At 36.2% G+C, this 14711-nt stretch overlaps 1 protein-coding gene across 1 annotated transcript in view; it reads right to left on the bottom strand.

Annotated features, from left to right (window-relative positions):
• The window catches only part of TMEM63A (transmembrane protein 63A), a 29355-nt gene that overhangs the window by 10717 nt on the left and 3927 nt on the right, over positions 1-14711 (bottom strand). The window contains exons 4-16 of the mRNA XM_080587213.1: positions 14112-14191; positions 12512-12575; positions 11380-11417; positions 10092-10234; positions 9404-9455; positions 8175-8283; positions 7722-7792; positions 7194-7274; positions 6544-6667; positions 6046-6179; positions 3217-3354; positions 1663-1816; positions 811-917 (exon numbers count right to left, since the gene is read on the bottom strand). Of these exons, the coding sequence (XP_080443339.1) occupies positions 811-917; positions 1663-1816; positions 3217-3354; positions 6046-6179; positions 6544-6667; positions 7194-7274; positions 7722-7792; positions 8175-8283; positions 9404-9455; positions 10092-10234; positions 11380-11417; positions 12512-12575; positions 14112-14191 (1295 nt within the window). The remainder of the gene's footprint in view (positions 1-810; positions 918-1662; positions 1817-3216; positions 3355-6045; positions 6180-6543; positions 6668-7193; positions 7275-7721; positions 7793-8174; positions 8284-9403; positions 9456-10091; positions 10235-11379; positions 11418-12511; positions 12576-14111; positions 14192-14711) is intronic.

Here is a 14711-nt window from a genome sequence, read left to right as displayed (position 1 = left end):
AGGTTAGCAGCACATCACCAGTCCTATCTGAAAATCTTGCATCGACAGATCTGACAGGCCTTGGTCCTGTAGGTCTTTCAGAACACCACTAATAGTATCCAGTAGCACTGATTTGTGCACTGTTACATCCCATCATTTCTTCCATGTGAAACAACACGAAGAAGGATGTCTTTCTTTTAGGTAGCATGCCAGCATTTGGAGCACTTTTTCTTGAAGTAGGATTCAGGGACTCAGAGGGTGGTGAGGCACTGGCACAGGTTGCCCAGAGAGGTTGGGGATGCCTCATCCCTGGAGGTGTTCAAGACCAGGTTAGATGATGCCCTGGGCAATCTGATCCAGTGGGTGGCATCCCTACGCATGACAGGGGGTTTGGAACTAGATGGTCTTTGAGGTCCCTTCCAACCCAAGCCATTCTATGGTTCTATGACATGATTCTATCATGACTCTTATGTTCTCAGCCTGGAAAGGATCCAAACCCACAATTCATACCTTCCCAGACCGTGAGCTAGTTACAGGGTCAGAGGAATTACCCATACTCCTGTTGAAGCTACATTTCTTTCCAAGTAAGCTTTAAACACAAAGTATGTGTGATAAGGGAGCGTAAGCAAATCATGTGGTCAGATCTGTAATTAATACAGCAAGTGTAATAACTCCAAAGTGTTCAGTATTGCATTAGAAAGTGATGAGAACATGATATTCCTGGCTATGAGAGATCTGGAGATTTAAAAGCACGATAAAAGATAAGCACTTTCTCCATTGTTCTAGTAATACACAGCTGATAAGACCGAAACAGAGGAAGATCTTGCTTACTTTGTCCAGTGGGACTCCAGCAATGTTGAGTAATAGACAATTGTTGGTAGCAAAGCTGAGAAGGACCAAAGCAAGAGCGTTGGGAAAAACTGACTGATGATGGGATTCTAATTGGAAAAAAAATAAAATTAAAGGTGTTAAAAATAGTTTAATGCAGCTGTGATAGAAGAACAGAGGCTGCACTAATTAGCTTTTTGTAAATTACAGCAGGTTGAACAGTGAAAATCGTATTCAGATGCAGACTTAGAATGAGGTAGAGCTCAGCACTGGTGTGCAAAGCAGGAAACAGGAGTAGGATTGGGATTAAATTCCGTGAGGGTGAAATCTCACAAGCAGCTTTTATGTAGTTTATACCACCTTGGGGAAATATCTAAAATGAACAGTTTGTAAGAGACTTCAGCTGAAGTCAGACTAGGACCAGATATATATGACATCCTGGTTTTCAATCCAGTAAGCAAAATAAAAGCATGGCATTTTACTTTAGAGTTTAAAATCTGAATTCCCCTCTTCTCATCATAAAAATCAATACAAGTTGGACATGAAATTCCATTTTTGGCAAAAGGTTTTACATTTTAAATATTTAAAGTTATGTAACTTTGGAATGCAGCTTTTACTAAAAATAAAAGATTTTATTATATAAAGTTTCAGATGAAATTATCCAGCCTACTATCAAGGAACAAAAGATGACCAAGGACCTGACACTTTTTATATCAGAAGCTACATTAAACAATTTTCAGAATTTCAACTGAATTTAGCTTATAGACATTGTTACATTTTCTTACTATGCACCTATCCATTTAGTAACGTTTTGGTCTGAAATACAGCTATATCCAAACACACAGTGATACTCACGTTAAGGTAGTGAATAGGTTTAGTGACATTGAACTTGTCCATGGTTGAAATGATTATGGATGGAGTGGTAAGAAAAAACAGCACAATAAAAAGAAACAAATTAATGCAAAACCATCTAAACCACCATTTCAGACCACGCACCGAAAGATTATTCCTGCCAAAAAAAAGACAAAAACAAACAGTAAGCATGTGCTATTAAAATATATATATATATCTGTCAAGTAATAGGTGGCACTGCTTTTTTGAAGCTGGGCTTTCATATTCTCAAAGCTAAATAACAAAGCACTACAGAAGTCCCAGTTGCTGTTAGAAATAATGAAAACAGTGCAACCTTTCTTGAGTGATAACATAACTTACACTTTCAAAACTTTAGTCTTTTGTAACACTTAAAATACCATGTCCAAAGTAGTTAAGCTTTAGGATGAAACACTTTGTTTAGTATTTCTACATTATTAAACTGTGAAAGTTGGAACGAGATTGCAATTACACAGAGAATTTCAGCAAGGAGAATAGCTATCAGAAGCAGAATCTACCAAGAAACTCTGATTTATACAAAAAAACAACACCCAGCTGAAACATCCACCTGCATCCACAGCAACCACAGGTCTTAAACAGGCAGTGTTCCTAATGTTTTCTGAAACAGTTCCCAAAAGGACTGGAATGACTTGAACTTCAGCCAAAGCTGAGCATTAAGAACAGACAAAGCAGGGACAGAGGCTCATTATCATTCCCTCTGCTGACAACTCTCATGGTAAGCCTAGGTAAGTAACATTAACATGGCAAATTGCTGTGCCACCTCTTCTTCAAGGGAAAAGCCAAACAATAGGAGTATTTTTTGTCTCATTTGCAGTTTCGGTTTGGGCATGGAAACGTCACGACAAATTTTCTGTCATATGACCTGAAGATTATATTGGTGCAATCCTACGTTATTTACAAAGCAACTGGAAAATGTTTAGTCATTTTTAGCCTATAAGCATGACAGAAGACAGCACAGGAACAGCTTGATTCAAAAAGCATTTATCTATTTTCACACACTCTCAAGTAAAGTCTGTGAAATTTACTGGGTCAGTAAAAAAAAAGATGTTGGAAAACAGACCATAGTTCAGAGTGGATCAAGCTATACTTGTCCTGTGGCATTGCCAAAAAAAAATAAAATATATATATATATACACACATACACATACTTGAAGAATACTCAGCACTAACACCAAATTCCTTGCCTCATATCTCAACAGTAGATATACACTAGCCTCAAAAAATGGAAAGGAGGAGGTAGAGACTAATTAAAAAAATAAAAATGGATTTAAAAAAATCAAAGTTAACAAGAACTGCAGGTACCAGAACTTTGTTGTGTTAAACTCTATAGTCAACCTCTGAGAGACATCCCCAAGGTCAACGAAGAGCAGCATTAATGGAAATATTCACACCAGCCAAATGGAAACATTCCATAAAGTTTCAGTTTAGGGTTAAAGAAAAATACACTTAGACCCCTTCTCCTGTCCCCATTCTAAACCTACACTACCATAAATAAATGGTGGAAGACGGGAATCTTACCAACATATATTCTCAGGATATGGAGCATATTTAACCTTCCAGTTTGATACGCACAGCTCCTTGCTGTAGGATGACGGCTGTGGTTCTCCTTTACAATTAATACCCTCACATTTGCAGGCATTGAAGTCCTTAAGGATGCTGTAAGGAGGGAAACAAGAGGGGGATTTTTTTCAAGTTTTTTACACCTGAAAACACTGCAGATATAGAGGAAGACTGGTAATAGTGGTAAGAGTTTGTTGTGTTTTTTATTTTTCCTTTTAATAACTAGAGATTGAGAGCGCGTTTAGACAAAATGGTTATTACATACACGAGATGATGTTACAATCAGATAGACTCTTACTACCACAAGCCCTTGATAACTGACAAAGCTGGAAAACAAAAAAGCAATCTTGATTTGAACTGTTCAGTGCTTCTATTAACACTAACGGCAGCAGTGGTTCGTATTAAATAACAAAGTCCGAGAGCATGAGAAAAAAAAGAGACAGTTCCCCAAACACCTCTTACATAACTACAGCTGTTCTCAAGTCATAGCAGACTGAACGATTAGTCTACACTTCATTACACTAATTAGAAATCTAGCCATCTTTGCTTTTCGTAGAATTTTTATCATGCTGGTATCCTCACAATTCAAAATAACCTCTTTTGCCTGTTTCCAAAATAAACACATTTAGTTTTATCTTCTACTATTTTGAGTTGAATATCAATGTGTTTAAACCAAATTGAAACATGACCAGAATAAATGCTCTAAAAGATTTCTCAAAACACACCAACAGAAGTGATAAGCATATATTCAGAGACAGTACAACTGTGTGTAAGTCAGTGTAAAAGGTTCTACTCCAGATAAGCACCATTTCACTAGCATAGAAACAGTATACATTGTATTTGAACAAGTGGACTGTAAAATTCCTGAACATGCTTTTTTCTAAATCATGCTCTTAACATAAAGAAAATAGAGAACCACACAGACACCAAACAAAGCAATAAAAGACAAAACAGATTTTTATCTTACCAGAATTCAAGTAGCGATGTAAAACTGTAAATACTTGCTGCTGCAAGATGCTAGGAAAGTTTTTTGATACTTCGATAGCTTGTTTTTAAAAGAGTAAATATGAGGCAAGCTTTAGCAATTCCAACCACACTACACGAACAGAAGCACCAACTTTAATCCAGCTTCTACAGCTACCTGACTCCATGAACATCAGTCCTGGCTTCTGGCTTCTTCCACCCTTTTACAGGGCTCCTTGGAGCAGAGACCACTAGTGGCACCATATGACTTTCTAATGTGATGGTAGCCTCAGCTCCAAGTGTAAACTAATTTTCCAAAGAATAGAATCCACTGCAAACTAAACAAGCTAAAATCTTTCTTAATAATCCAACTCAGATGCCCACAGTGCAATTCAGAACACATGTCCGAGAAGAAATTATCCTATCAAAATTATAAACAAGAAATTAACAGCTAGAGAAAGAACCTCAGTGCTTATTTTTCCTTTTAGTTTCACATCTTAAAGCATTAATTCATGCTCTGGAATCTCGAAGTATAGTATGTATCATCACAAAAACAGAAGGGCAGATTTCATCACATAATTAATACTCCGTTAAAGAGCAGCATGCAAAGTTTTTCCAGCACCTCAAATTCTCGAAATCCTACACCCTGGAATTCCCTGAAAAGAGCCTGAAAGACTGACTCTCTACTGTGACTTGAGAGCCAAAAGAACACAGACAATTTAAACCAGAAATGCTATGAAGAATTAAAAAAAAGCATGATCTGTTATGCTTGTATTACAAGTATTACTCTGCTTCCCTTCACTCACTTTGTGCTAGTAAAAGGTGCTTACAAACTGCTAACAGAAAATGACAGGTTACATGCATTTTCTCTACAAACAACTAAATAAAAGGGGCTGAACACCTTCTGATAATAGGTCTACACATAGATCTATAGTAAAAGGTAAGAAGTACACATGTAGTAAAATCTGAAGTCAAACAGATTTTGAGGGTCATAAGCAAAAAAGGAATATTGAAACAGATTGTCCCACATAACCCTCCATCATCTTGCAAAGAAGTAACTATTACTAAAAACCTAGAATATTTGACATAACTTTAAAAATGTCTTTTTTGAATTGTCTTATCCTAGCTTATCTAACAACTTGCTTATTCACCACACTTTTTAGAAATATGTACTCACACAGATTTATGCACACATACACAACACAAAAAAACTGAGCACATGCATACACACATACTTTTCCCTGAATCCTGCACAACAAGTTACTATGCTTTCTATTTATTTACAGACACTCAAAGCTGGAAACTTCAGTTTCTCCTCTTTACTCTGCCTGGTACTTTGCCAACACCAAACATCCAGAAACTACCTTTAGAACGAAAGTAATTAAACACTGATGGCCAGGTCAGTCACTAACTACTTCATTGAGATTACTAACTAGCAGTATAATTTGCACCCATTGTGATACCTTGGTAACTTCACTTGCACAGTAGAAAATGGAGAAATCAGTAACCCACATTCAAGATCCAACTAGTCTGGCCTACTATTAGCCTAGACTGATGGATCCCACACAGAAGAGCAAGGTTCCTCATCCCAATAAATGTCTAGAACCATTTAGTCTCTTAGCATCTAAATTCTTTGAAGTATAGAGGCTTAATGCACACTTACAGGGGAACTTACCAGTAAGCAGAGCAGACCAAATCCACAGGATGGTGAAGAAGAAGAAAGGAAGAAGAACCAACATAAGCACACAAGCAACATAAATCAGATCAGATTAGTAGTACTATTACAGTTAAAACAGAACAAAGACGACAGCAGACAAAACTTACTAGGTTGCCATGGATTTCTCTTGAAACGTTACAAATGCCATTCCCAGTGGTTTATTTTGAACAGCTTGTTCCTCCTTTGAGAATTCTTCCATCAGTTCATTTGTAACTCTAGTATAATAATCTACAGCATCCTCCTGTTGGGAAATTGATGACTGTTACATCCAAGTATCAGATGGCTAATAGCTTCATTAAAATACAGTCCACACAAACCATAGCCCCTATTCCTTACACTAATTCCAGAAATTACAAATCACATCACCACACAAAGACAAACAACCAGAAGGGTTTTTTTTGTACTTCTGTTTTTGCACTAAGATTAAATTTCAAAAATTTTAGGGAACTCCTTTTCCCTACTGTAAGAGAAAATGAAAGATGAGCTCCCTGCAATAAATGAATAAGTATCTTCTGAAGTTCAACAAGATGTTACACAAAAACTAGTCTTCTCTACTCTTATAATGATATTCCCAGCCACAAGTAAGAATGAACGTTATCTCTTACCCTTTCACATCCTCTCATTTCACAACAGCAGAACTGACCACATGGCTTAGGGTTGATTTGGACCCGCTTGCCATGCTTCTGATGCAAATGCTTATAGTAAGTCAGGCTTTTTTCTGCCTGTTTCCTAGATGGAAAAATACATCCAAAACATTTTGCAAGAGAACAGTATCAACAGCAAGTTACAAAGAATATAAACCCCAAGAGAAAAAATTATGTCAAGGACTCATAACAAATCAAAGATATTCATATATCTTATTTTGTCTACTTCATATAATTTATTTTCAAACCTATAATATCATGAGTCTATACTTGTCGTGAGGTTCCAGAAGGAAAATTTATTATTGTATAGCCCAGAAAACAATCCTTTTTCCTTCTGTGTCCAACATCTCTGACCAAAGCAAGGTCTGCTACAGTTTCTAATTAGTTACTAATTGAACAGCTCAGTTTTCTACTTCGTACTGCCCAAACAAACAAACCAGCTACAGCTCACTTTAAAACACAGCTGAATCTAACTGAATACCAGACCAGAACTTTAAGAGCAGAAAGCACTTCTAGTATATGCAAGCTTAGTACTACTAGTAAATGTTGATTAAGGACTGGCAAAGCATTCATAAAATTATTCCAAACTCAGATATATTACAAAAAAGTACCTTTTTTTGAATAGATAAATAAGCCTGGCTACATCATAACATAGCTGGACTTCCAGCACAGTGCAGGTTGGGTAGGCAGCACTGAAAAAGAAACACTACATGAGAAAAGACAGTACATTGAAGAACCTTTTTCAAAGATCATCTCTGATATCTTAATGACACCTCAGTCAATGGTGTACCGCAGAGAGGAGACTTCCACAGAGACAGGTGCTGGAAGTTACTTTTATGAGATGTGCAGCATTATTCCCAAATAAAAGCCATGTGGGAGCCTTAATGGTAAGTGTGGCTATGCAGCCACTTTTTTAGATACTATATTTCAATAAAGCTAGATAGCTGATCTGAATAATAGAATCTTCCCTTCTATTCTCAATTATTTCTAAGTAATAAATATACTTTTAAAAGATGGATACTATAACATGGATTTGAAACAGTGTAAGAGTCAAAAATATTTCTGTTTGGACAGGTAGAACTACCAAGATAATTTTAAATCTCCTGTTCTTAGTGATACTAGTCAAGCACGGAACTTACGTGAAATGACCTTGTATGGTCTCTTGATTTGCATTTTTTGGAAGACCCGTTATAAACAATGTGCACTTAACCTGCAAAAGAAAAAAACTCCTATTCTGAAAAACCGTATGACTAAGGAGAAAAGAATATGAGGAAGGAAGTGACATAGCACAGGTAGCTAAGCTTTAGAGGGGGGAAAAAAAGTAGGATGTTCTGATTTTGTTGGGAGCTGCACCTATTCAAGACAGCAACACATTTACCTTCTATACTAGTTGAAGATACATCAAATTTTCACAAGTCCCTCCCCACCCGCTGTCTCTCCAGCCATGTTTCACAATTTACTCAGTGGAGCTTTGCTTTCAGTAAATTCCCTCACACTCGCATCACATTCTAGCAAGGAGGCGGCATCTTAGCAATTTGATTTTTTAAACACTATTCACTTTCAAACACTTTAGAAAAAAAACAGAAACTTACTATGTTTTCTTCTTTATATGTGACTGCCTTCATGTGATGTCTCATGAAGACAACAGTCAGAATCAGGTAAACAACAGCAAAAAATGTGTGCAGCCAAAGAAGATTGTTACTGTTGGACAAAATGTTATGAATGTGAGAAATAGAAACAATTAATTGTCCTACTGATACAAGTAGCCATCAAAATGCTAAGCAGATCAAAACTTTTCTTTGAACACAGTAATAAAAAAAGTAGCAACTGGTAAATAGTCATACCCATGAAGATGCTTGGACAGCCACTAGGGTTACCCATAGCATTTTATGATAAACAGTAAATGAAACTGCAAAGAAAACCACTATTCTATAGCATGGATCTTTTAGGAAGCATTTGGCTTGTGCCTTCGCATTCAGATGATCAATAGTACACCCCATGGTATTTGCGAAAATATATTTTATTGGCATTACCATGTTGGGTGCATAATTGAACTCCCCTTGAAGACAATCCTTACCCCAAATGAAAATAACCCAATACAGGGAGTAAACACTGCTTCTCTGATAGCTTTTTCCTCCAAACTTAGGAAAGTTTGGTTCTATGAACAGCTCTTCATTTTTGTGAAGGGCATTAATAATTACAGGTAACTATTCTGCAGACAAAAAAACAATCAAAAGTCTCCACTAGTTACTAGGAATCATAATGTGGTTAGAAAAAATGAAGTGCATTGGCAGAAATTCTGTTGGACATAAGAGCATGGATAGATATATTTTTGATCAAGTAATACAACACAAAAAACATATAGCCTTGTATTTCAGCTATTGTATAGGCTTAAAAAAAATAGAAGTAATTTTAACAGTGGTCTCAAATGGGACAGACACACGCAAATCTAGTGTAAGAGAATTCAAGTCATCTGAGTTACATGTTATAGTACAGCTGTCAGCTTTATTCCCCTTTCTGCACCATGGTTTCTTTCAACATGGAAATTTCTGAAAATAATATTGTTAAACGTGTGATCATTAGCCAAGAAAGGCACATGGTATAGGAAGTAAGAGCTGAGAGAGTAGAAGCCAAGTTTCTGGATTTCTTATCAGTGCTGTAATGCGTAGCCTGAAGCAGAATACATCCCAGTTTCAGTTGATGATGCTTGAATAAGTAATTCCTACCCTGTGAGCCATGTTGCAAGTATCAATTCATTGTGTTTAGAGACTATGGCAGGAAACAGACATAAGCATAAAAGTACTCCGCAGGATTTACTCACCCAGTTTCTAAGTTTTGTATAGTTGTTCTTCCAAAACTATAGGGATCTTTAACTAAGAACAAAAACAAGTATCATAATTAACTGGTGCAAAATTCACATGCAAGCTATGAGAAAGCCAGCTTTTCTCTTTTTTAAATGTTGATCTATTCAACATTAAATATATTCAGAATCATAATCAATGCTGGTTTGCAATATTGCATTTTAAAGTCGGCTAAAGAGTGCAAGTAATAAACCACTTTCAGCCTATCAAGAGAAATAACAATTTTTAAGATCTGAATACCAGATCTTTGCAGCGTGTCCCCCTCTCCTCTAAGTCTCTGTTCATATCCAATTAACAATGCTGTTTAGGGTTTAGAATCAGTTTCCTTCACATTTTTATTCCATCTTCACTGATTTCTCTTCTCTGACAGTTTTTTTAAACTACATGAATTCAGTGCTTACAGAACAATACCAATAACCTTACTGAGGTCAAAAATGAGAAAATTTATATGGCTTTGCTTCTTAGACTGTCAGATATTTGAAAAATGATAATTCGAGTGACTGAAAATTGAGTATATGTTCAAAGGAGAAAGAGATATAGTATACCTGAAAAGCTAAATAATCTTTTAGCACCAACTATTACAAGTTAAACCATCACAACAGAAAGAACTGCACAAGCATAAACGTAACGTAAAAAAAAAAAACTTACCAAGTAGATCACCTGATAAGTTGACAGGCAATATGACACCCACAGACAAAACGCTGACAGCAATCAACAAACAGATGATGTGACGCTGGAAGGCAAGGTAATGTATGGCATCTTCACCACATCTGTCATGAATCTCATCATCACTACACCATTGAGGGAAAAGCACAAAGGTCAGTCTACTCAGAAGCACTGGAGTTTTTGTTTTCTGTGTTGTTTTGGTTTTTAAACATACATTATTCTCTCAGTCTACCCAATGACTTTCTCCCTATCAGATTTCAGCACAGTTGTGTTCTTTCATGCAGAAGTTTAACTTCAAGTTCCAACAGTGTCTTTTTCTTGCACAGTATCAACATATGAAAATTAACATAGAAGAATTTAAGATAGAAACAAGTAATCTGAAAAGGAAATACGCATACGATATCATTTTATCAAGCTAGAGATGACAAAGACATCTGCCATGAATTCCTGTTTTAAGACAGTCACAGGGTAGTAAGTCTAACTCAAATTTTAGGATCACACTGTGACAGCATTCACTCATCTCAATAAAGGCTTCCCATGAGGAAAATAACAGAACCACCTGACTCTCATGACTCCCAATTAACAAAAGATATTAATAGGTTTCCAAAAGAACTGTCATCTACCTGTTTTCAGCAAGACAGATGAGTAAAATATTAGTTCTTGGAAAAGGAAGGAACTGAACTAGCGAAAACTGAGAAAGACAGGCTATATCCCCACACCTTTCCTGTTCCAATGTATCCAAGCTACGAATTGATTTGAAAAAAAAAAAATCACAGTTTACTAAGCCCAAAGAGATGTAAAAAACCAACATCACACGTCTAATGCTCAGTTTCTCGGAGACAGTGGAATTGGCTTTTCCTAGTCAGTCAATTCCAGCCCCAACTAAACCAACAGTTCTCCATCAAAACTCTTGCAGGGAAAGCCTGTTACCTATCCAAGGCCCTACTTGCTTCAAACAGGGGAACACCCATGCAGTACTGTTTGAAGGGTAAAAGCCTGAAGCCTGGTTATTGGCTCAGAACCCATACAAAAGCCATAGATTCACTTCAGTTCAAAATCTGTTCCTAAATCAGGAAGTCCATATACTGCTAACAGAAAGGCAACTGTATCCTGTATTCCTATGTGGTCACCTTGTTTTCATATTCTTTTTCCTACCCACTATTGCCCACCCCACTGGAGGCACACATCCTGTTGTTTGTATTTAATTCTATCTACACAGGGGAAGAAAAAAAAAAGTGCAAAAAGTTCACTACTTTTTCCATATACTTACTGCATCCGAAAAGCAGCTGTCATCCAAGAACAAAACCCCTATAAAGAAAGAAGTTTTAGGAGCTAACATAGAAAAACATACTCTCTAATTTGTACAACTGAGAGAAGTGTTTCTATTAAAGCCAATTTCTTAGCTAAAAATTTTGCAGCATTACTCCAAAATCATCGTTTAGAAACATACAGAAAGATACCTATTACTTTACATATTTTTAAAGGGTTCTTTGTAATGTCTGCCTTCAGAGAATACTTAAGACATTAGTGGATGGTGGTGGAGGATTATTTGCAGGTTTACTGCTTGGACTTTTTAAATTTATGAAGTGTGTCCAGATCCCATCTCTGAACAAACGTCATGATTCAATCTTGTAACGAAAATTGGTTTCTAATGCATTGTTTTAGACAGGTGATTCCCCCCCCCCCCCCCAAAAAAAATCAGAGACCCCAATTTCAAAGTTAAGCTACACGTGAGTCTCATACAAGTTAATCTCAAACTGTAGTTAGAAGCAACACAGTGATGTAAAGCTAGATAAGAAGCCTCTCTATTAATTTCAAGTCCTCCTATGAAACTGTACAGCAGAGATCACATCCCAGTGCATGTTCTGTATGGTTAAAAAAGCCAAAACCCTCTTTCTTGAAAGGCCTACTCTTCAAGTTAATAATATTCAATTAATGAGACATTTGTATTCAACAGTTTCAGTGATAAAGTTGCTTTAGGATTTAAAAAAAGGATGCAGAAAACCACACAAATAGCAGAGCAATCCTGATCAAACACCAGTATGCTTTTGATTCTCATGCAACTATTTGGTTATAAAGTTTAATATTAAATTGACGCATATATAAAATGTTAAAATGTAGGCTGCCCTCCACTTGACAACTCTCCTGATTTCATTCTGAAGCTGCAACACAGAATACTAGGGATGTATAAGTTCAAAGACTCCAGAAAGAATTAATTAGAAATCTGACCAAAATTTTTCTGACATATTACTGGTTTTTTTTTTGTTTTTTTTTTTTTTTTACACTTGAAAGCTATCTACACGCAATGACTGGTTCAGTGGGCTACGTGCAATGGCAAACTCCAGCAGATTCCATTACACAGTTTATATTTAAAAAAAATACCAAAACTCTAGAATACTTACACTGTCATATTCAAGAGCTTCAGGTACCAATGAAGATACTGACAACCGGTTGTATCTCAATTCACTGAAATAAATGAAATGATGTTTTTAAGTATCTTTAATAGCAGATGCTGAAATTCCATAGAATTATTTCAACTTTAACTATTTTGAAGTAACTAAGTGAAGTAGTAGTAAAATACTTTTTCCTCTTATGAAGGCTGCGGCTTTCACTTTTCCTGCATATGCTACACAGAAGCTTGTACTGCGTCTCATGTTCCTAAGTTAGTACTTGTGAGCTCCTGAAGCGAGAGTGTGTAACTGAACTAAAAATAAAACTGTATGTTTTATTCAAGTACTAAATTGAAGTCACATGAAATAATGCAAAACAGGTTTTAAGCCTAGGCAAGATCAATTCTGCAAGTTAGTTTCCTGCTCAGATACTCCTCCTCACACTTCTTTCCCTCCACCTCTCTTCCTTTCATCTTAGAGCCATTTCTCAGAATTTCCCTGCACAATTAAGTCCTTTAACTGCAGGGAACTCCTCATGCAAATTCAGTCTTGTAGCAAGGCTAAAAACAATTAGAGAGTCTGTAGGTCTCAGTAAAAATAGCAAAGTACCTGTTTTCAGTTTGTTGCTAAAAAGAAATGTTGCAACGTTGATGTCCATGATTACAGTATTCATAGGTGTATCAACAATATTTTTGACCTAGGTCACTATCCAGCAGGGATAACAACACAGACTCCTACCTGTCTGACTCAAATATCTGGTTGTGGATCTCTGTGGATCTCCACAGCCCACTAGGAAGCCTGTACTGGAGCATCTTCATTCCTGCTACCTGAGCTAGCCAGATTAATGCTGTCTCAGTTATTGTTCATCTTTTTTGCTGCATCCACTTTTCACACTTGTACATGGATACAGCCTAAGAAAACCACACTTTGAGCCACTTCCTTTTGCTTAATTGCAGATTACCACAACTTAGATATAACATTAATACCAGCAAGAGTCTCACTGGTAAAGTTCACCCATTTCATAAACATATGACTAGCTTTTAAACACCTCAAGAGATCACCTTGTAGAAATAATATTTAAAACAAATAAAAAGCTCAGATGCAGTTATCACTAAAAAAAAAATCAGCGAAGAATTTCAGAAACTCATAACAAGACTTTTTTTTTTTTTTTTGAAACTCTTCAGACTTATTATGATACAATCTGCATAGGGAGCTCTGGGAAGATACTAGGCCTGAACCAGGATAAAAACGAGTTAATATCCTTCTATTGCAGAAACACTGTAAACATTAACAAGCACTTATGTGACTTGCTAGCAGACAAGCAGCCTATTCTTTTTTCTTACGTCCACTTCCTTAACCCACAACAGCAGAATGAAATTCACAATGACAATGGCAAACACAGTTTTATTAACTGACACTGCAAAGAGGAACTCTGTGAGTAGAACTCTGTATTTCAAACAAAGCAGCATGACGACATTTTTAATAAATATGTATGTGATTACAAGCACATCTAATTGATGAAAATTCATGTAATTTAAGCCCTATTTACTCTACTTACTTCCACAGTCCCCCACAGGTTTCAAGAAATCAGTCCAATTGTATATCTTTTTACCTTTCAGTTTCTGACACCAGAGCAACACGACCATAGTCCCAGAATCTCTTTCTTATAGTGGAAAACAAAAACATGAAAATCTAGAAAAGAAAAAGAAAGATCTTTGAATATTTATTTTCATTTTCATAACTGTTATTCTACAGGTAGTGTCAAAAATGCTGTCCTAGCTCTTAAGCCAACTTGTCTGGGACTCAAGGGCCAGAACTGCTACTTTCCTTTTCTAATTTATGAAGGAAGAATTCTGAACGTAGTATTTCCAAACTGAATACTGATAAAGGCTTGTAACAGTCAGGAAAACTAGCAAGTAGTAATTGACAGAAAGTCAAAACTTTCATAAATACACCTTTACCATTTTTCTTTAGTCCCACACAAAACTACAATGGAAGACTTTAAATGAATTTATTTTTTTTAAACAGTGGTGTAACCAGCTGTAAGGGGGGTCAACTATTTTCTCAAGTATGAGAATTATTCTTTATCCTTCTCAGTAATAATTAATACATTATTATAACTCAAACCCCAGAAACTTATGGTTGATCTCTCCAATGTATTTTTGCTCTCTCCCCTATATTTTCACATTTTGAAAGAGGCTAAGAAAACAAG

The sequence above is a fragment of the Anser brachyrhynchus genome (assembly GCF_964034855.1).
Source record: "Anser brachyrhynchus genome assembly, chromosome: 3".
Classification (NCBI taxonomy): domain Eukaryota; kingdom Metazoa; phylum Chordata; class Aves; order Anseriformes; family Anatidae; genus Anser; species Anser brachyrhynchus.
Note: the sequence above shows the minus strand (reverse complement) of the source record. Positions and strands in the feature narration are given on the sequence as shown.